The sequence below is a fragment of the Anomalospiza imberbis genome, chromosome 2 (assembly GCF_031753505.1).
Source record: "Anomalospiza imberbis isolate Cuckoo-Finch-1a 21T00152 chromosome 2, ASM3175350v1, whole genome shotgun sequence".
Classification (NCBI taxonomy): domain Eukaryota; kingdom Metazoa; phylum Chordata; class Aves; order Passeriformes; family Viduidae; genus Anomalospiza; species Anomalospiza imberbis.
The window spans coordinates 62,271,405-62,294,514 of NC_089682.1; the positions used below are offsets into that span (position 1 = coordinate 62,271,405).

Sequence of the window (23,110 nt, forward strand, 5' to 3'; positions counted from 1 at the left end):
GAAAACCACAAGCCCACAAGCCAGTTTCCCTGCCTTCATTAGTGTAGATTTAAGGGCAAAGCACTTTGAGTTATGGTCTCATTACTGAGATTTAATTACTTTTCCTAAATGTTCTGCAGAACATTTACTTGTACATTGCAAAGTATTACAGTATAGTCACAACTTAGGCTCTCAATTACAGGAGAACTAGGCAGGAAAGAAGTTGAGTTAATTAGACTCACTGAAGCTTAATCAATTCCTCAGTGTATGCAGGGAAGAATATACCAACTTTTAGTCCATCTGTGAAGCCACCTTACCTGTCTGCTACAGGTTATTAAAGCCCTCAAGCAAAGGGAAAAATTCAATGGCTGATATTTGAAAACAGTTGTTATTTTGCATTTTGTACATTGGGCTAATTTCTTTCCTATTTTTTGAAAACTAAATATTTTGTGTCTGAGACTGCTTCTGACTGCCCATCCTCAAAGCAGCATTTGGTCTTTGAGGATCATATTGGAACCCCAACCCAGCGCCCCAGGCTCATGTGTAGATCAGCCTGTCTAGGAAGACCAGAACCTTCACAGGGGAGAGTAAAGTTGCAGCTCTTCTGCACACTTTCTCTAGCCTGGCTGTAATGCCATTCCTGCTTTTATAGTGATGGTACTTTATAAGGATGGAGAGAATCTCCAGGCATATTGGGAAAGAAGGGAATTAACATGATACATGACTCTGAATTTAATTAGATCATGTAAATATATATATATATATATATATGTTAGATATGTATAGACAGTGACTATTGAGAGAACAAAAAAAATCTGTAAGCCCATGAGCCAGTTTCTTTCACTTCAGTAGCATGGATTTAGGATAAAGTTTTTACACTTAGGAGCAAATAACATAAGCAAAAATAAAAAAAAAAGCTCATTTCCTAGGTAAAATTTGTCCCACCCAAAATTAGACAGTAGCCAGAAAAATCACTTCCTAAAAGTGATACAAGTATGCTGCATATAAGGTGTTAACTCTTACCCTCAAGTCTCCCTGTGCAGTTAATGAAAAAACTCAATTAGCTTTAAGGCCTGTCCTGTGGAGGTGTGAGACAAACTCACTATGTCTGATTCAGGCTGTTGTGGCCACAAACTCCATTTTTATTTCTTAGCATGCTTACATTAGCTCCCTATTTTAGGCATGCAAAATCCAGACCTGTATGAACTGACTATGCAGCTGCTGATCTAGAAGGAAAATAAGTAGCAGCTCCTGGATGAAAATAAAAAGTACATGTGAAATCAGTGAGATCCAAACATGTACTCAGTGACTTCATTTTCCTTGAGTGGATAGTCAGTAGGAACACCTATGCAGGATAGTGAGTATACTTCAAGACCTCTGGTAACAAAACATATTTTTCTATATCACACTTGCATGCCATGCAAAAGAAATCAGGTAATATCATGCACACACACAGAAATGAGGGAGAAATTGTTTTTCTGAATGTAATTTAGAAGACCCTCACATGGGTCTCCTGTTTTACTATAATGTAGACTGAACCAGGGGAGGATTTCATTAGAAGTTGTGTTACGTATGTGTTAAAACATAATGGCATTCAGAATAAAGAAAGATATAATGGCCAAGTGAGTATCTGTAGCAATATGGAATTGTCTGTTCTTTTCTTGGCAATAGTCATAGAAAAAGTTCTTGTTATATCAGCCCCACTATTAATTCCCTCTATACCTTCTGCCAGTGAAAGTAAAATTGATGTATATATGATATTGAGTACTATTTTATGCATTTATTAGTACTATTTTATGAATTTCTGTATGAAAAATGACATTTCATTTTTCAGTGACTTCAGAGGCAGATGCACCATGAACGGTTTTGCAACAAAATCTCCAAAATTCTCTAATGTATTAACCAAGAGAAGCAGAGTGGTGGCAGAGGGTCCAGCACCAGCAGATGGCATTCATTCCCTGCAATTCCTGCAGCAGCAGGAGGCACTGAACAGTGAATTTGCACCACAGCAATGTAATATGTGGGATCATAAGAGATGCAGATAGTTAACCCTAAGTTATTTTCTTGTCATTTGGCAAAATTTTTCTTTCAAAGCATCATTTAAGTTTTTCCATTATTTAAGGAATAGCTTACACATAAACACTATATAGAGATAGATTTGCCACATCAGAGCAGTTTGGTTTGATATTCACTTTGCACACTGGTATAGATAATACCAAGTGGAAGCCAGTCTGTCTGACCCAGTATTTTCTTTCCCCACCAGCATGTTTCCATGGATAACTGATGGAAGAACCTGACTTCTCTTCCCAGTTTAATAGCACTTTTATTCCCTGATCTTTGTGCTCCTAAATACCCTGCTAAGGTGATAAAAGTATCAGTTTAAATATTTGTAGCAATAATTTAAAAGCTTTTTATGGCTAGAAATACATGACCTATGCTATTTGACAAACAGAAATAATAATGAATCTAAAATAGATTTTTTCCCCCCCTCAAACAAAGCAGAGCTTTACCCCCATGAAGGTACAGATTAAGAGCACACTGGCAATTCAACAACACCGTGGTTTTCCAGCAACCCTCTGACCCTGATGCAGGAGGCATCAGGCAAGGAGGTGCTGGTAAGTGGGACCAAATGTGCAGCTGCCCTGACTGCCGGCACCTTTTGCCACCAAGGTCCTGAGGGGGAAGGGAGAGGCTCCCTGCCCTGACATGCCAGCTGCTAAGACAAGTATTGTAGATAAAAAGAGAGCAGAACAGGCAAGTGGACATACAAATATAGGCTGATGAAATAAAAAAAAATAAAATTAAAATAATCAATTTCATTTCCATTGACAAAATAAACAAAATGCAATCTCATCTGGAGTTTCAGTAACATTAAAAGCAGTTGTTACCTGTTCTAAGAGATTCTGAAGCCTCTCTATTTCACAGTCTATTACAAATTTCTTTTCTTGCCTTCGATCCAGATCTTCTAAAAGCCGCCTGTAGCTGGCATCATTAAAATTCTCCACACAGATGGCACTGACTTGCCAGCTATTTTGTCCTGCTTTTTCCATAATTGCTTGAAGTATTGAATAACCTAAAAGAGAAGGATACAATACACTAGTAACACAATCATTGTGTTTTTTTGAATAGGAATTGTCCTTAATCAATATTATATCTCTTAACATATGCTCCTGCAGGGAAGGGAATAAGAGAATATTTGAATCATACCTATGCTGCTTGTCATGATCAGCATACAGTATGCAATTAAAAAGAGCTACAATCGCTGGGAGTGATCAGAATGCAGAGCATTATGGATAATCTTCATATGATTCATACACACAAACTCTTCCACTCAAGCATTCAGCTTCCCAGATTAGTCTTGTAGTTTCTGTATCTGGACACAGCAAAGGAAAAATCTGAGCCTACTCATTCAGCAGAAGTATTTGGATACCACAAAAGCATTCAAATGCTTTGGATTTGGTTTCTTTTGTCAATAACAACACTTAATCCAAGCAGCTTCTAATGCATCCTAGTGAGAATTCTTTGTTTAATTTAATTATGCATATAAATTATATGCCAATGTAGATGTATGAATAGAAATTATATTGAACTAGTTCAGAGCTTCCATATAGCTTGAATTAATGTATGCAAAGAGATTAGGGGTCAATGAATGAAAGGCACCAGAGAAGCATTAACTGTTACTACTGGCAGGATTATTGCTCTTTATCGGTACCAGTATTTGTTGCCCCCGTGTTGTCTTTGAGGCTGTTCACAGAAGGGAAAGGCAGTGTCCTGTCAGAGGTCTCCCCTGAACCTGCAGGGCAGTCTCAGGCTGCCCTGGACCACCAGCCCTTCACTTTCTTCCTGCTCTTTTTAAATGTTTTCACTGGGGATGTGCAGTGGGAGAAGGCAGCAGGGGAGCTTATGACATGACTTAGGACAGCTTGCAAACCTCATCTTGACTTGCTCAACCAACCCATGAAGCAGGAAGCATGTATTATTCTATTTTTCATCCAGAATAAGTAAGGAATTTGTTTAAAGCAATGAAGATTGTACACCTCACACCCAGAATAGATTTTTTAAAAAGACAAAAAGAACAAAATGACAGATATGTTTCTCAATAACACATTCATAAAATGACACAATTCAGAGAAGCTCCTCCTCTCCAGAACCACAACAGGATTGTGGCATTTAACTCATTAGCTAACAGAATTTCCCCCACTAGCTTTAAATCAAAGATTTCACCTCTTAAAAATCTTCTTTAGTGATCTGCTTGCTCAGTGGTAGTGTCTTTCTCTCTTCAACAAGAGTGTCCCATGCCTGAGTGCAGGGGACACTCAGGTATCATTTTAATGCACTTAAAGATGTCACTGCATAGCAGGTTCCCTGTGGAAGAACTATGAGATATCCCCACAGACTTCAAGAAGAATCTTAGTAAGTTGCATTTCAGAAAGAGCACTTTTGAGTGTGTGGTTGCTAACTAACTAATTAGCAGAAGACTTACAACACAGCGGAAATCTGAGTTTGCCTCCAGTCAAATAAAACTAGACGACAGTGTTATTAGAATGTGACTTTTTAGGACACATGAGAAATTAATCTTCTTGCAAGTCAGGAGTAGCTATTTTTCTACTGGCTCTTATTACATTTGCAGTCTTTGAAATATTGACTTAAATTATAACTTTTCTTATCTTTATGACATTATGCACCATCACTCCAAAATGAACATTTATTAGGTTTTTTCCCTCCAATTCAGATGACATGTTTTAGATAAAAATACTAACAATTATAATAAATACATAAAATGCAGAACATATTTTTTTAACATAAATGAGACATTTATTTTATGAAACAGAATTTTATTGCAGGAAATGAATTCAAATACTCAATATATCAAGTATTAAAACATTTCTGCACTCAGCATATATTTTTAACCTGATGACTGTTATTTTTTTTCAAAAAACCATCAGCTTTCCTGTTAATTGCTGCATAATTATTCTGCTTTTCCTGTTGCTATATTCAATCTCCTTTTTGCCTGTAATTATCTCTGCAAATCATGACGAGATTCTTTCCCAAGCATTGTATTTCTTGCTTCATTTCCTACTCATTTCCATATATAGACATATATTAAAACCACTCCAATGTTACAGGGGTTCCTGCTTCACTTAACACTGTAACTTTGACTTGATCTTTGCTACCAAGGCAGTCAACATTTACTTAATTCAGCTTCCTGACACTAATTAACATTTTCTTTGATAAAGAATGAATGGTGTTTGAAACAGCAATTGACATTCCCTCCTTCCTTTCTTATTTCATTTGGACAACTTCGCTAAGATGCGTTTGATCAAACTGGTAATTTATCCCAGCACAAAGCATGACAAATATCAGACAAACACATAGAAAACCTTTTTTTCTATCTTGGATCAAGGTTTCACTTGCCACATTTCATTAGCCTTCCTTTAGGTATTTGAAGCTTCTGCAGCTACCAGCTGGCACTTAGATGAGGGTTTTCACATGTAGGCACAACACAGCTAAATAGCACTAAGTGGATATGGTGCAATATTCTCCATCAGAAGAGTTCAGAATCCCTGTGCAAGTAATCAGTGGCATGGTCATCTGTTCAGTGTGCAGGAACAATTTTTAATATAACAGACTGACAAGGATGAAGTTTACACAGAATGAAAAAAGGCATTCACAGGCTCAGTTGGATAAAAATTAGACATGCTGTGGAGAATGCTTATTTGTCAAAAATAATTGGCTACAGCTGACAAGGAAAAAAACTGGCTTCTGCAAACATTTTATAAGGCAAAAACCTCTGAAAATAACCTGGGATAATTCTCAGAAACTGAATGCTGCATTTCTATTCAAGCAAAATTCTTAATCTTTAGAAAGATGTTTGCCCAAGTAAAGACATCAGACATTAATATTATAGCTGTCATCTAAAACGTATTTATTTTCTGTTTACCTGCTGTTTATCCTCAGTTATGCTAAAGCCAGATGAATGATTTATTTTCTGGAATACATTCCCTCCCATTTATTGAGAAATACTATCTGTTACATACATGCAAACAAAAAAATCCCTAGGCTAGCTCATATAAGCTGAGTTTTATAGTCCATGTTTTTTCTAAAGACTATTATTTAACAAAATGTTTAGGACTATGCCAATATATAAAAGTAAGCTAAGTTCTCTCACCAAATTTAATAGTAACTCTTCCCCATCAACTAATTCAACCTTGAAATGCAGACAACTCATTTATTAAAAAAGACAAATGATTGTGCCCAAGCATAACTTTGAATCCTGGAAATGTGTATCAAGAAGTTCCTGGTCCTTTATGGAACTTGTATTTTTTTTTCCAATTAACAAATCTATGAATTAAATAAAACACTAACAGAACTTCCTGAAAGCTCAACTGAAATCCTTTCCAAATGCAAGGACATTGTATGCAAGAAGGACTTCTTTTTCCTCTTTATAGGACTGTATTCTGGGGAATTTTCCCCAAATGACCTGTGATGAGAAGTCTGCCAACTGATTTTTATAGGTCATTGCTTAAATGTAGATACTATTAACAACTGCTTAAGGACTAGTAATACCAAGTCCACCTCAATATACTGGAACCAAAACAGCAACAAAGCAAGTCTGCAAATATTTTGTTTTCTTGATCCCTCTCCCCTTGCTTTTCTGCTCTCTGGTCAGGTGGAATTGTGATGACCTACCATACTGCTATTTTATCTTTTTTTTTTTTTTTTTTTTTTTTTTTTTTTGTCCCAAAAGATAACACACAGTCATAATGTTGGGAAGAAAAAACCCCATGACCCCGTCCACCCCACCATCCCCCTTCATGAAAATTAAATGTTACTCTATGTGTTTCCTGTAAAATGAAAGCTGGAGATGCTTACTGCAAGAAAACATGCATTGGGGTTGATACTACAGTTAAATATATAACAAACAAAAATCTCAGAATTTTTTAAGCCTTCTGCCCTCATTCCACAACCCATTGGCATTTTTTCATCAAAAAATGGATCAGTCATAGAAAAATAATAGCATATATGCAGCTGGTGCTGTGAGATATTAGTACTTCTTCAGAGTCAGATGTCTTCTGGAGGCCAAAGAGTGTAAAATGGGAAAGTTTGTAGTCCAGGATTCCTCCTACTCACTGTAATTGGAGCCTATACACAAACTTCCTCCACCCAAGTAGCTGAAATCATGAGAAATCGTTTTGATTTCAAAATTTAAGTTACCTTTCAGTCTTTTTTATTTGTCTTCAGCTAGGCTTTCCCCTAACCAATTTCATTTCAGCAGGCAATGATTTGATTAAATTTATTTCAATTTAAATAAAAAGTAAAATTTGATATCTAAATCTCTTCAGCATGTTCAGAATAAACTGAAGAGATATAGGAGTACCATCTTGACTTATTTTTTCTGCTGGAATGCACATATTTCCTTTTTTTCTTTTTCTTTTTGTTTCTTTTTTTTTTTTTCCTTGCTTGCTTACTTACTTTCACCAGAAAATAGTTCAGTGATCAATTACAGTGATATAATAATTTCAATAACTTTCATCTTCCAGCAGCCTTTTCATTCTGGCAAACCATTTCCCCAATCCCCTAACCACAAGCAATCATTCCTGATGGGCTTGCCAGGACATAGACAGCAAAGTAGCTCTTTGCTCCAAACAGTAGCACCCCCAGTAATAATTCTTATTTTGGAACTTTTGTCCATTAACCTATTACTAATTTTCTACAGTTAAGAAGATGCAATATTTACATATTATCACTGTGTTTTACTATGGTTAGCAGACTAACAATACTGAATTAGTAAGTTAACAGGTTAATAAACTTGGAAACAGCATATGCAATATATTTGTTATGACCCCAGGCATAGAAAACATCTCTGACAAATATGGGTCTTTTCCAAAGATGAGCTTATATGAGCTCATATGCTGCACATTACTGAAATGCAAATTAATTTGCTTCTCTTTCAGGGCCAGTTAATTTTCAAATAGGAATGAATTTCATTCCCAAGATTTACTATGATTCCAAAAGCCCCATACACTGGTGGAGCTACTTTAAGAAAGCTACTTCCAACTACAGGAATCAATATTAGGGTTTTTTATAAATCCAATACAATAGAGAAGTGAAGAATGAACAATAAATCATTCAGTAAGGATAAGCCAATATATTTAAAATTCAAGCTTTCAAAGGAGAGACATATGATCCATAAAAAACGCCTTTTTTTTTGGTCTTGGATACCTATCTCAAAGGTGCTTTTTCTTCAATGAATGCTGAAGGAGTCTGGACATGAGGCTCAGTGAAAATATCTACCATTTATTTTATCTGGCCAAATCTTGTCAAGATGAATCCAGAAAATACTGTGGTGATGAAAGCCATACAAGAAATTTACAGTATGAATGATGCATGACCATACATTCCACCAATAACTACAGGCACTCAAATTCATGCATATTTCATTTCTCCTTATTTTTAAATTACCTTTTTAGTAATGCACAGTTTTGTTTCAAATTTTGGTCAGCATAGAACTTCCAGAGCTTAAAAAAAATCACTTGCACCCCTGATTTTTTCTACAGTGTGAGCCGAAGCCAGAATTTTCAACAAAAAGTACATACAAACTGGCCAATTCCTATGACAGAGTGGAAGCTAGAACTACAGGTGTGTTCAGAGTCCTTCTTGGGTCTGATTCACAGAAATGATACCGAGATTGGAAAGTAAGACAGGGAACTCAAGAAATAGTTCCATCTATTCCTCTCTAACCCTCCATCCCCCAAGACATATAAATTATATTAAAAAAATTCTAGACAGATATCTTTCATTGTCCTTAAAAACTCTAAAGAGGATTCAGTCACATTCTAGGTAATATATTCATTGCTTAATTATCCTTATCATTAGGAGATGTTTTCTAAAGTCTAACCTAAGTCTCCCCTGGCATAATTTAACGCCACTCATTCTTGTCCGATCTCTAGTAGGCCTGGAGAACAATTTGTTCCTTTCTTCGTTAAAGCAATCCTTTATGTAACTGAAGACTGTTGTTACATTTCTTTTTTATCTAGGCTTCTGTTTCTGAAATATGATTATCTCAGTTTTTCCATGTGGAAAATGTTTTAGTCTCAATTCTGACAATTTTCCTTGCTTTCCTCTGGATATGTTGCAATTGATCCAAGTTTTTCCTGAAGTACATTGGTGAAAATGTGATGCATTTAAAAAATGTATTCCAGAGTACACACAGTCCTCTTAAATTTTTATCCTCTGCAAGCTTAACAAATGCATTTTGTATTTCTTCATACAAATCATTAACAAAGACACTGGAAAAAAAAAAAAAAAAAACTGCAACCAGAATGGATCAATACTTAATACTTCTTTATCTGACAGTGAATCTCATATACTTATTTCTGACTTTTAGTGTGATCACTGTTTGATAGGTCTTCTAGAAATTTCATCAAGAAAAAATTTCTTTAGCTCATTGCCATGGGTTGACCTTGGCTGGATGCTGGGTGCTCACCAAGCCTTTTATCACTCTTACTTCTCAACTGGATGGGATGAGGGAAAACGTGGGTCAAGACAAAGAAAGGGAGACATCAATCAGCAATTACAGTTGTGGGCAAAACAGTCTCAACCTGGGAAGATTAATTTATTGCAAATCTAATCAGAGTAGAATAATGTGGGAAAAAATCCCTTAATATCTTCCCTCCATCTCCCTTTTCTTCAACTATGCATATGGCTGTAGAAGGTCATGCTTACCCAGAGAAGCTGTGGATTCCCCATCCCTGGCAGTGCTCAAGGCCAGGCAGGACAGAGCTCTGAGCAGCCTGGTCTAGTGGAAGGTTCCCTGTCTGTGGCAGGGGTGTTTGAACTAGGTGACATTTAAGGTCTCTTCCAACCCAAACCATCTATAATTCTATAATCTGTTCGACTGTGGATCTCCATGTGCTGCAGGGACACAGCTGCCTCACCATGGTCTGCACCAAGGGCTGCAGGGGAACTTCAGCTTTGGGGCCTGGAGAGCATCTTACTCCTTCTTCTGCACTGATACTGGCATCTGCAGAGCTCTATCTCTCTCATATTTTCACTTCTATCTCTGTTGCACAGCTTTTTCCCCTTCTTAAACACAATATCCTAGAGGTGTTACCACTATTGGTGACGGGCTTGGCTTTGGCCTGTAGCAGGTTCATCTTGGAGCCAGCTGGCTTTGGCTCTACCAGACATGGGGAAAATTTCTGGCAGCTTCTCACAGAAGCCACCCCTGTAGCCACCCCATTACCAAACCCCTGCCATGCAAACCCAATGCATTGATCTAGCAAAATTTAATGGAAATGTAAAAACTTGCCTTAGAATAAGATACATATTTTTTTCCAATGTCTACAAAACAAAATAATTCTGTAATTGCCTTATCTCACATAATCTGTTTTTGAGAAATCCATGTTTGGGCTTACTTAGCTTTCCAAATTCTGTCTACTTTCAAAGAGATCGATTATGATGTAGATTGTGAATTAAGCCACCTATACTATCAATGATCAGGACAATTTTACTACACATAGTTCTGAACCAAAACTGAGGAAATAATAGATCAAATTTAGCCATCTCTTCTATTGTATTTTTGTTTCAAATGCTTCAGAATATTTGATGATAAAGGAAACTACCTTTGAGATCATGTTTCTTGCCTCCCTGACAACTGTGACCTTGAATATTTTCTTGGTGTTTGAGAGACACCTTCAAAACAAGATCCTGCAATAGTGTATGGTAAGATTTTCTGCCATTCTCTCCCTTAATCCTTTTGAGACTGGTACCTGTGCAGCTACATCTGCACTATTTAATAATCCTTCTTTCCTGAGGACAAATCAAAGCTACAAGAAAATGCTGGCAATATATTACAATCGTTACTTCTTTTTAAAAAAAAAAAAAATCTTAAGTGGAACAACATAGCCTAAGAAATGTGCTTTCAGGGAGCACATGGGAGGAGGTTTGGATTACACCACAATGGGAATTCATGATCAAAGATTCAAGCTGTGTCAGGTCCCATTAATGCTACACCCACTCAGCAGCAAGATTTCCCCCCTTCTTTGCATTTCAGAGTCTGCAGCCTTCAAATGAAAAACACTGTAAAGGTGTCTCATCAAAGTGCCAAGTGATAGAGATAACTGGGAACTTGAGAGGGACTGAAGAAAAGCCCTGGTTTTGAAGCCAATCTAATAGTTTTGGTTGGGCTTTCACAGTTTTCAGATACCATTACCCTTCCCATTTCACTGAATGCCTTCAAAATAACGTTGCAGTCCCATAATCTTTCTTATGACAAGCATGCATGGAGATGAAAACATCCGAAGGTACTTACAGATAAACGCCAAAACCAAATTTTTGTACCTTGTTAGCATTTTATGTATTATTTGCTTTTATTTGTCTGTTTTTAGTTATGCCATAAGCTTCAGCTACAGCTGGCTCAGGTGAGAGGTCATCGGCTCCTCTGTAGTTTACAAGCAGCAAGAAGACACTTTCTTAGCAAATTTTAACAAATTTTTATTACAGAACTTTAAATGCTAAATTAGAAACTGCAGGTAATCATAGTGTTACGAAAACTTTACAAACTATTACCTAGAAACCCCCAGCAACTGAGCTAACAAGAGGAACAAAAGAGAGGGAAAAAAAGAGAAGCATGTGTTATGTTAACCCCCCAACCAGTTATCTGATATGTCATCTTGAGACAATCATTAGGGCTAATGTGTATCAGTATTTTTAATGAAGAGGCAGAAAAGAGGAAAAACTTACTCCACTTCGGAAGAAAATAAAATAAGTTCAAATATTTGCCTTATTACCTACTGCCAAAATTCTTCCTTTTGCTAAAACTTATAGTTTGTAAGACTGATACTAATAAATTATCCTTCTTGCACAATATCTTCATTTAGGCATAGTTATTTTCCAGAAATTGCAAACTTGCCAATAATTCACCTCTCTAGTCTCAATTTAATAGGATTTACTTTGCCCGGTGATGGTATACAAATGTACACAGAGGTTTGTGTAAATAACATCCTAAAGATCCCTGTCAAAGGATATTAGCACTGTGAGCTAAAGCTCTCAGAAGCTGGTATATCTTCAAATTAGCAGTACCTTAATGTATTCTGGTTAATATATTGTGCTGCTGTCTTTATATTGTCATATACTCCTTTTCCATATAAGGCATCTGCCTCAATAAGATACCTGTGCCCTAAGACAGAACTGACTGTGGGTACTAAATAAAGATCTTCTTGAAGTCAGGTCTTCTTCCTCCTTTCTATAGGGATTTGTTAGAAACGTAGTGTTTTATTATAAAATGTCTGGCAGTCTCTGCCTATTGGCTGTGTCATTTCTAATAGCTGCCTGAGAGAAAAGAGAAAGAGCAGTCTTCAGACTGAAACAACAGGCATTCACATTAATAAGCATTCTTTTGAAGGAAGTCACAACCTTCATTCTATCTCTATGGACTTGTGGCCATGTCCATATTTACTGGTAGCTACACAGCACATAATCTTTAGGACCTTACACCTCCCATAAGTTCTATTTGTAGATCCCAGACACATTATTTCTGATTTTAAATTTCATTTAAGATGTTTTTGAAATCTACATTTTGAAGTATTTACCTTTTTCAGAAAAATTTAATAAGCACTGGGAAAACAGGACTTAAAATCTGAACACTACAATTATGGTTACCACTTGTTTGAAGTGAGTTTGAAATAAGTCTTACTGTATCTTTTAAACTGACATGTGGACCACATATTTATTAGAAGTTACTTGCTCCCTCAACAACTAACATTTTGGAGATAATCCTAAAGATCTATGATTTTCTTCCAGCTCCTAAAATTAATTCAGTGCTTTTCTTATGTTATGACCAGCGTTAAGATGAGGCTCCTTCTTTTTGAACTGGAGCAGCAACTTGTGAAACATCTGAATATGTTTGGCTTTTAAGCCAAATATGTTTGAAGTGTAATGACAATGATCATTCCCCTTACCTGGATCCAAATTCAGTTCTGGGCCCCTCACTGCAAGAAAGACATTGAGGGGCTGGAGCGTGTCCAGAGAAGGGCAGCGGAGCTGGGGAAGGGTCTGGAGCACAAGTCCTGTGAGGAGCAGCTGAGGGAGCTGGGGGTGTTCAGCCTGGAGAAAAGGAGGCTCAGGGGGGACCTCATCACTCTCTACAGCTGCCTGAAAGGAGGGTGCAGCCTGATGAGGGTCAGTCTCTTCTCCCAAGTAACAAGTGACAGGGACAAGAGGAAATGACCTCAAGTTGCACCAGGGGAGGTTTAGATTGAATATTAGGAAACATTCCTTCATGAAACGGGTTTTCAAGCCCTGGGATAGGCTGCCCAGGGAAGGAGTTGAGTCACTATCCTGGAAGGCATTTAAAAAGCATGTAGAGTTGCAGTGAGGTAGATGGCTTAGGGGTGAGCACAGCAGTGCTGGGTTAATGTTTGGACTTGATCTTAACTTCTTCCAACCTAAATGATTCTATGATTCTATGACAATGAATAATGCACCTGCCAGGCACTTCATCTTAGGGACAGCAAATATCACTCTCAACTAAACCTTGAAAAGGGCTCAGAATCTGAATTTCTTAAAAAAAAACCCCAAATCCTACAATTAAAAAAAAAAAAAAAGAAAAAAAAAAGAAAAAAAGTAAGAAAACATTTTAATAAGTTTCATTAAATGTTCCAAGACATTACAAGTGTACATATATATATGTGTATAACAAGTAAATACATCTATATGTATGCATATCTGTAACTGCTTTCTATGAACCTGTGCAAACCAGTATGTAAAGAAATAACAAAAATTTTAAAGAAGGGAAATAAACAGAGACTGTTGATTGTTTTAGCTTCCTCCTCTCTTCTCACTCTTTTCAGTACTTCTCTGAAAAGAACGGGCAGAACAAAAGGCTCTTAGTAACCTTGCCTCATTTGAGTGTCTTCGCAAACACTGCTATCACAGTTATTGATATACAGAACTGATCTATTCCATTAATGCTGTAAGACAGCTAATGTAACATCTAGATACTTATACAGAGAAACAGGGAAGATAATGATATGATCTTCACAGAGATCACTGGACTACTCCTACATGGCTGAATCTCCTTTTGGTGTCCACATTTAAAAAAATAATGTTAAAATATTTGACAGAGGTCAAAGAAGCAAATCGAGATGATTTGAGGCCAATATATAAAACATGCCTTAGAGTAGGAGAATTACAGGAGAATTTATCTCAACTGAAATTTTGACTAATTTGAATTTGGCTAATTCTGAGATAGTTTATCCAGTATCCTTCGTCACGCAGCAGAAGGAAACAGGCACCTTCTCGAAGGAAGCTCATAAAACCCTCCATCGTATGTCTCATGTACTTTCCGGAGGAGAAGACACTTCTCCATGTTTAAAATGAAAAATCCCAATATTATTATTTCTCAGGTACAATGCCATGAACACTATTAACATCATGTTATGCATATGGAAAGAGCAGGACTAAAAGCAACCAGCAATATTATCACAGTATCTGCTACTGACATGCTTTAAATTTGTTCTTCTATTTTGTATCTACATTTCACATAATATACAACATTTCATTTAAGTAGAATTAAAAGTTAGGTTACTGTTATGCTTCTCTTGTGGAGGATGGACAGCTACACATAGGTTTCCTTTGATTAGTCTGGTGAAGGGATTTGCATACAATTACAGAGACAATTTCAGTTCCTAGCAGGAACAAACACAGAATGAAGTAAGTACTCACCATATGATTAGACTAATTTATTGCATCCCACTAAGGCAATCTATATGCCAAGAAATAATCATAAACTCATGTTCAAAGCTCTGGTAGAATGAATATATTTAACAATTCAAATTAAATTCCAGCTGTAGGAAGTGACATTTAGTGGGAAACATGGAAATGGGCAAGGTATAATGTAAAGGTAACAGGTAAAAGAATACAGACATTGAAAGCTGTGACTGGCCTGTCTGAAAACAGACCAGGAAAGAAAATTGTGAATAAAATCCTGGCAAGTTTCTAGTATGAAATATATGTTGATCTGGACTTTGGTTAGTTTAAACTGACCTTGACATTAATGTCTGAAAATGAATACAGTGACCAGTCAATAATTGCTCCATAAAAGTTAAGTGCCTGTGACGTTTCATTATACAGTGGCACTTGCATTGACCATTTTGAAAGCAAATTATCTTAAGAACTTTGTTCATTTTAGAGCTGGGTATTTTTCTTCCCCTGAACAGCTGTTTATTCACAGAAAAACACACTCTGGTGTAATCCCAAGTCTTAATGAGCAGAAGTGAGCATTTCTGCCTTGGACTTGCCAGGAGAAAAAATTACTAAGTTTTCAAAAGAGTGGAAACATCTCTAATAAAAATGGATGTTGCTTAAATATTTCCATTTAGGGCATCTCCACAAATAGAAACAATAGGCACAATTTGGTATCTGCATAACTGTTACCCAGGAGAGCAGTGGCAGCAAGATACCTGCTCGGTATTCCTGGTCAAAAAAGCATGGAATTCTGCAAGTGTCACTGAATGCCCCTGAGTACACCGTGTCGTGACCATTAGGACTGAGCATGTCCTGGGTGGTTTAGTCTAAACCTCTCCAGCAAACCCACAGTATGAAAATAATGCTAAAATAGTCACCAAGGCAGAAAAAGACAGTGAAAATTACTCTGCAGCATGGACAAAGAATATTTATCAGAAAGGTGGGAAACATTTAATGCAGTCTTGTCTTCAGTGGCTAATTAGTTTATAAAAGAATGTCTGAAAATTTGCAGAGCATGTGAGAATTGGCTGCAAAAACTTAAGGAGGTGAAAAATAAGAAATTACAGAGGGACTTTCTGCATCTGAGAGGCATGAGAAGTGAGAATGCAGGAACTGCTCAGTGGATATAAGATACTTTTTAAGTCCTAGAACATGTATTTGGCATTTTAGACTTCAATTTAAGTTGAAAATAAAATAGTAAATAAGGTCGAATTTCAGTTGCAGTAGTGCAAAACAGAAAAATCCCACTTTGACCATTTTTTTGGATGTCTCCACTTCTGTACTTGCAAATTAAAATCTATTTCTAAAAATCTACAGCAGATGATAATCCATTAAAAAAACCCAATGTTGTTTAATTTTCTTTACACACTGCTGCCAGGAACAACCCTATCTATGCTTATTGCTCAAAAACCACTGTAGAAAAATCTGGTGCCCACTAATAGTTCTTTGTGTATTTTGGCTTGTGCTTCCATTGCTCTTTTCAATGTGATTGACAAGATATTATTTCACAGTATAGTATCTTAAATGCTATAAATTACCTCAACTGTCTTATTTTCCTAAAGAGATCCAATGTAGATTTGAATTTTCCAATTTGCTTAAAGCAGTGACATCCAACCTTTTCAACTTGAGCCCTGAAGCATTATTCCAAAAAGAGCAGTGGGCCACAATTATTCCTTGAGGGCATTTTCTCTGGAAGCAGAGTGGAAGGAAGCAGGCATCACCCCTGGCTCCCTTGCTGGGGATCCTCAAGTGTCACCAGGAGACCAGGCTACAGCTGTAAAATTTCACAGAATTCCTTAAGCACATTTTGTTTTGTTTGTGATATTGAATTATGCCCAGTGGCAGCCTGAAGGAGCTCTCACATGGCAGCTTTGTGCCGGGACTCCAGGCTGGGATGTATGTGGTACAATGTTCCAAAGTACAAAAGACAGGGTGACCTCATTCCTTCTGCTAAAGTTACCTGCTAACTCAGGTTCCAAATCATTGAGCCAAATCTCAGGCTAATTAATTGCAAATAAACAAACAACACCATTACAGAAACTGGACATTTGCCTACGTCCCTTATGAGACAGTTTCATAAGAGAAAATTTGCACAGATATAAGCAGCGGCAGCAGGCGCTTCCCTGCTGAGCTGTTAACACTGGAGATGATAGAAGGACAAAAATCTCAATATTGACACACTGCAAGACATTTACACCAAACAACCTTGCTGCAGCTGGGAGGACTGTGTGCATTTGCAAAGTTGTCATGTGTGGTGTTGGTCCCCATGTCCCTTCCAAGGACCTCTGTCCTGGAGCCAGGCTGCTTCCATGGCCTGGAGCTACTCTGAAGCATCATGTTGTATCCTCTGGGGCTGCTCATGACAGACACATAGGAGAGATTTCTCCCTAATATAATGAAGAAAACATAAAGCATCTATTCATGGAAGAATACAAGATTTCAGCATACATTTAGCATTCTATGGATGATGTCATCATGACTTGTGCATCACTAAATGAAGACATAAAAAAACCCTTAATGTCTTCATTTAGGAATGTATTTGTGCATGAAAAAGGGTTGTAATTACTTAATAGATATTTATTTAAGGTTTTATCTCTGCCTGAGAATGTTAATATTCACGATTTAGCTTTCATCTCTATGGTAGTTAAAACGAACAAGTATTTTTCCAGTGAAAGAGTCTGGTGTTAATGCATTTTTATGATTAAAAGGTTGTTCTGATCCTGAGACAACTATCTGAAATATAGGTCTGCACAATACAGCCTGTGGTAGAAAATGTGGATAAAATTTTAGGCATGTTGATAGGAATAATTGTATTTACATAAGTAATGTTGCGCTCAAAGGCCTCATTGTTCCAGGTGCTGTACCAAGTACATTTGCAGGAAAAGGTCTCAAAAAAGATGACTTTGGAAACCAAATAGACTCAGGGGTAGGACAAGTTGTTTATTCCTAGTTTTATTTTTAAATGGGTGAACAAGACATTTAAGGCATTTTTCATACTTATCAGTCTGAAAATAAAACAACCTGCTTCTAAATGGATATTCAATAATTAATTTAGAAGTAGGATGATCAAAAATATACTATACAAATTAGACATATATTGAATACACATATATTCTTTTTTTAATTTATATTTTTTTCTTTTGAAATATGCTTAAGAGTAAATAACTTAAATAATTTACTTTGAATTTTCCTTTCTATCATTCTTTTTCAGCATAACAGATAAGTCACTACACAGTGCATATACTAACTTGCATTTTCACAGAATAAGAACTCGAGAAATACTCTGTGTGTGGATGTTAGGATTACTTATAAAAATCAGGACAAATCCCGTTGCATAACTCATAAAATATTCGTATTGACTTTAGCTGGAACTACTCACAAAAAAAGAAGCTGGTTCAATATTTGAAATCTGATATAATTAAAATTTGAGAGCATTTAATTCCAAAACCAATTTAATACATTCACAGAGTTTTAACTGTATAACAACTATTTCTGTGCCAGGTGAAAATGTAATTGACAAAAAGAAGTTAAAGATAACAAAGAACCAGATATGAAAATGAAATCCCAGTAGGCTGGCAAAACCTTACATCTGGAGGGAAGGCAGGCAGGAAGGGGTCCCTCCTTTGAAGGACTAGGACTGGACACTAAAACTGTTGTCCTGTCACAAAAAATATTAAATGTTATAATTGAATTTGAGTAGTAAACCTGAAAAATCATGGTCTGGACTGGAACTGATGTTTTATTCTTATGTTAAATATTGTCTTGTTATACTTTCTTTCCCACAAAATAGATTATTCACTTTTTAGACAATGTTCACCTGTTCTGTGCAACTTTCTGTAATATATCCTCCATATACATACAGTTTTACAACTTCAAGGTGGTCACAACGTACATGGCACAATTTTGGCACACGGTTTAAAAAGCTGCTGCATATGTTTTATGATTGTTTAAAAAAGATTTAAAGTGACAGGTCCTGATTTTTAAATGACATGCCTTATTTAGAAACGGAGCACTTAAAACAGGGCTAAATATGTCTATCATAGATAAGCATACTTGTTTTCTTCAGAATTCATGACATTTTTGACAGTTCATTGTCAGCATGCCAGTATGTCAATTTTAGCTGTTTCCTGGCTGAGAAGAACTATGCAGGTGAAATGTATGAAATATTCTGTGGATTGCAATAGCCAAAGCAGCCTTCTACCCTGGAACGTATTCAGTTGCTTCATACCCAGGTTAGTTAATAGCTGGCTAAGAAAGAAACTTTAAAAAAACCCCAGCCTCCCATGCTAACAAATGCTACAGAACATTTACCAGGGAGCTAATTTGCAGCAAACTGGTATTTCACCATTCAGTTTGAAAAGCAACTTCCATTGTTGGCACTGTAACTTGCTCCAGGCATACTCCAGGCTTGCATGTCAACTGAAACCCATGAGGAACTGAACTTGTGGTCTCATGCCACTCAAAACTGGTACCAGGAAAGGCATTTATGCTGCAACACAGTAATCAAATCTGAAAGCTACCTTGTCTTTAAGTACCTCATCATATCTTGCACATTCGCACCACACTTTTCTATCAGACTCTGACAATCCAAAGGTTTTCTATCTGTCAGGTTTATTACAATTCAGGTTCAGAAAAGCTACACATATATTCTGACTTGATGCTTTTAAGATACATAATTGAAACATGGCAAAATACCTAACTTTCATATATTAGGAAGGCCTATGCCATTGCCTAACCTTATCCTTGGGAACTTCCGTCTGTGTTCTGGAAAGGTGCCTAAGAATCTGCTTTTATACACTAACCCTAATAACAGCAGACATGTCCAAACAAATAGTTCTCATAAATGTCATAGGCCAAAATACAAACTAATACAACTTGCAGTACAAGCTACCTGAATGGGATTAACTTCTGAAGGGTGATTTAAGAAAGAATGAACCCAGAAGGTACTGTCAGTCACTTGGGATTGCAAAATACACTTAAAAATCAAATTTTATACTGGATTGGCTCTTTGAGAGTTTGCAAAATGTCTTTATTTTCCAACAAAGCTGAAGGAGAAAATTTAGCAGGAAACCAGGCATTTGAAAGAGCAGACAATAAAATGGGCACATCTGATAAATTAGCACCCTGGGATTTTCTTTTTCTGATATTGCTCCCAATATAGGTCTCTTCAGGATTTGTGAGCTATCTTCATCTTGGACTCTCCCTGAAGATTAAATCCATGCTTCATTAGAGTACTTCATTGCACTTAAAGGGACCTGAGTAGCCACCTGAGTAAAATTACAAAAGTCCAGATCCACAGATTTTGTGTGGATCTGAGTATCTGTTTTATGGTGCTTTTTTAATATAAATGCTTCTTTTCAACAAATACAAAGACTTAATCCACAAATGTAATGTATTCACCTGAAGAAGGCAAAAAGTTTGCGGAAAGTGCCCAACAGCCTGGGAAACAACCCTACATTCTATCTTAGTGCAATAAAATCTCATTCGGTAACTTATTCCTCATTTTTTTTTAGAAAGCAGAATGCCAAGCTACTCTAAATGTCTAGCCACTCCAAGGCTTAAATTGAGGATTGGTGAAAGACTGAAGTAATCAAGTTCAAAGATACTGGTGATAATCATATGAAACTCATGACTGTTCCTCATTACGTAGCATGGGCGTATTACCTTGAGTTAAAACCTCCTCCAATTCTCTGGAGCGTTCATTATTGCTTCTCTTGACCACACTCAAATATGCCGAATCAGGAAAAGGGAATGAAACCTTTCTATGCTATTAAGTCCCATCTCACCTCTAACAATTCAATAGAGAATTTCATCTGGTGCTTTTGCTTGCAATCTGATAAAATACAGAGGGCTTGATTTTGGCATCAAGAAGCAGCTGGACCTAATCCTGGATGCCTGCTGAATCATCTTCTTTCCCCACAAGCAGGTCTTTGTACCAATTCACTATCCCAAAAGGATGTATGCATCTTCTACACACTATGGAAGAAAAAAAAGAACTTAAAACCAGATTAATTTGTGTTAGTGTATGTATGTACAGTCCCAGTGAAACCCAAAGTCTTTCCAGTAATTACAGAGGGGATTCATTCCATTATATGTCAACACAGGCAAAATACAGTCAGCAAGATAGAAAATGCTTTTCAAAGGGGCTTTTGCCCATTAACAGGTTTGTTTGTTTGTTTGTTTGTTTGTTTTGTTCTTGAGGGTTTTTTGGGGGGGTTTTGTTCTTTTGGTGGTAGTGGTTTGTTTTGTTTTGTTTTTATTTTTGTTTTTGTTTTTTTATTCAAGAGTCTGTTTCATTTGACTTCATTTGAGTTTCTTTGTTTGTTTTTTTTTTTTTAATCTGACAAGTGAACATAACACCCCAGTGAACAGCAAGAGGAGAAAAGGTCTTCCTGAAAATATTGCTTAAGTATTGAGCATAGGATGAAGTCCAAAAGGAAGTGAATTATTTCCTAAACGCCCTGCCAAAGACCAGTGTATCTAATAAAAGAGAGGAGTTACTTGACCCAAACAGTCAGAAGAAGAACTCCCCTCCAGACAGTGAGACACAATAAGAAACAGAGGCAAAGTGTATGAAAGGGTCAGGCATCTCATTTTCAGAAACTTACTTTTTCTTGAGAAGTAAATAAAATCCTGACAGTTCTTGGTTTTTTGTCTTCTTAGAAGCCTGATATTTCTTTTACCATAGTGGTGTTTCTGACCCTTAGTTTACAAAACTAAATCCTAGATTTCATGGAGAATTTGAACAGGATCATTTTCTATTTATTTTGGACTCTTCTTGGTTTATTCAGATGATGTTGATTTTTCCTAGTGGCACGGACATTTGCAAAAGACAATACAAAGCCCAAGACTGGGGAAAACAGTTTTACAGAAAGTAAACCAGCAGTTTTTCTGATTTTGTACTATAAGTTCATTGATTGGTTATTGATAATGGGTGATTTATAGTGCATATAGTCTTTTCAAAGTCTTCTGCAGTATTTATCACTACTGTATGTTTGAATCTGAAAAGCGGGTTGTATTAATACAAAACTACCACTATTACTTAGAAATTGCCAAATATCTTTGCTCCCTATCTCTGCACTGCTGAATACGGTAGTTTCCCCAAAAGTGTATGTATGGCATTTGCAATAGTTGATACAGAAACACTCTACTAGAAGAGCGTGGTATCAGAACAACACACATTTTTTTTTTCAAACATTAAAAGTCATTATGTGACAAAACACCTGGACGAAATCTAACCTTAAGACAAGAATCATCACTTTACCTTTCAAAAGTACTTCACAATCTTTTCTCTATAAAGCTCATGTGGTGCTTCTTCCACAACCTTCTTCCATTTTTACTAGATAATCTTATTTCCAATATAGATTAGATTTTTTGGCCATTACTACATTACTTTGTGTTTGACTCAACACTGTTCTTTAGTTTAAGAAGTTTTATTTCTTCCATTACTTTTATTCTCCTAATATATTGATGAAACCCAGTAATTTTTCATCTACAGACAAGCCTCTTTCTTTCATGACACGAATGGTGCATAGTGATGATCATCCTAGCAGTTCTTCTCAGAATCCCTCTTTCTCCAAGAGATCACACAAGAATTAACTGGCTAAAAGTCTTCAGCACCAAATAACAATAAAAAAAAATTATTCATCCTGAACAGCATTATGCACATGAATGCTAACAATCATCCTTTCAAAGTACAAATCATTTCTTTCTTCTGAGTTTGGAAAGAAATAAAAAAAACATTAAGAAATGTTAGGAAGCACACAGACTATTTAACATAACTCAGCATGAAATCTCAGGAGATAATTGAATACTACAGCACCTTGAAGAGTGGTATCCAAGTAAATTCAGTCCTCCAGAGGTATGATAATCTAATTTCCCTGACGCTTGTCTCAGGGCTGTTTGAAAAATCTTTAATATGCAAAAAAACCCTGATACTTAAGACAAAGACAGATGAAATATGGAGCTCAGAGAGCAGAACAGTGGTTTCCAATGAATCAATGAACATCGTGAGTTACACACAGTAATCTGCTACTCTTTGAATGTGTACTAATAAAGATGAGTGGTTAAAAAAATCCATTTAGGCAGCCTTTTTGGTGGAGTAGAGAAAGGCACAACTCATGCATGGAAAATACTTTCACATGCCTGTCACGTCTTCAATATTGCTTTTTAAGAAGCCATTATGATATATATTGTAAACATTAAAGATGAAGAAATAAAATTTTTTTCCTCCTCTAAGTAATGTATACAGATGTGGTAAAATTTTATACAGGCTCAAAATGAACCTATAATTGCCAAAAAATTACTCTGTCATTCATGTTTTGAGGAAAAAAAAACAAAAGGCATAAAAAGGACAGTAAATTGTAAAAGCAAATCTTAAAGA

The 23,110-nt window shown here is 36.4% G+C and overlaps 1 protein-coding gene across 9 annotated transcripts in view; it reads right to left on the reverse strand.

The window, feature by feature from the left end:
• GRIA4 (glutamate ionotropic receptor AMPA type subunit 4) overlaps window positions 1-23,110 on the reverse strand; it is a 211,852-nt gene that overhangs the window by 86,478 nt on the left and 102,264 nt on the right. For all 9 annotated transcript variants that reach the window (XR_010996327.1, XM_068181400.1, XM_068181399.1 and 6 more), the window contains exon 4: window positions 2,868-3,052. Coding sequence is in view for 8 of the 9 variants with exons in the window: in XM_068181400.1 (XP_068037501.1) it covers window positions 2,868-3,052 (185 nt within the window). In the remaining variant the exon portion in view is untranslated. The remainder of the gene's footprint in view (window positions 1-2,867; window positions 3,053-23,110) is intronic.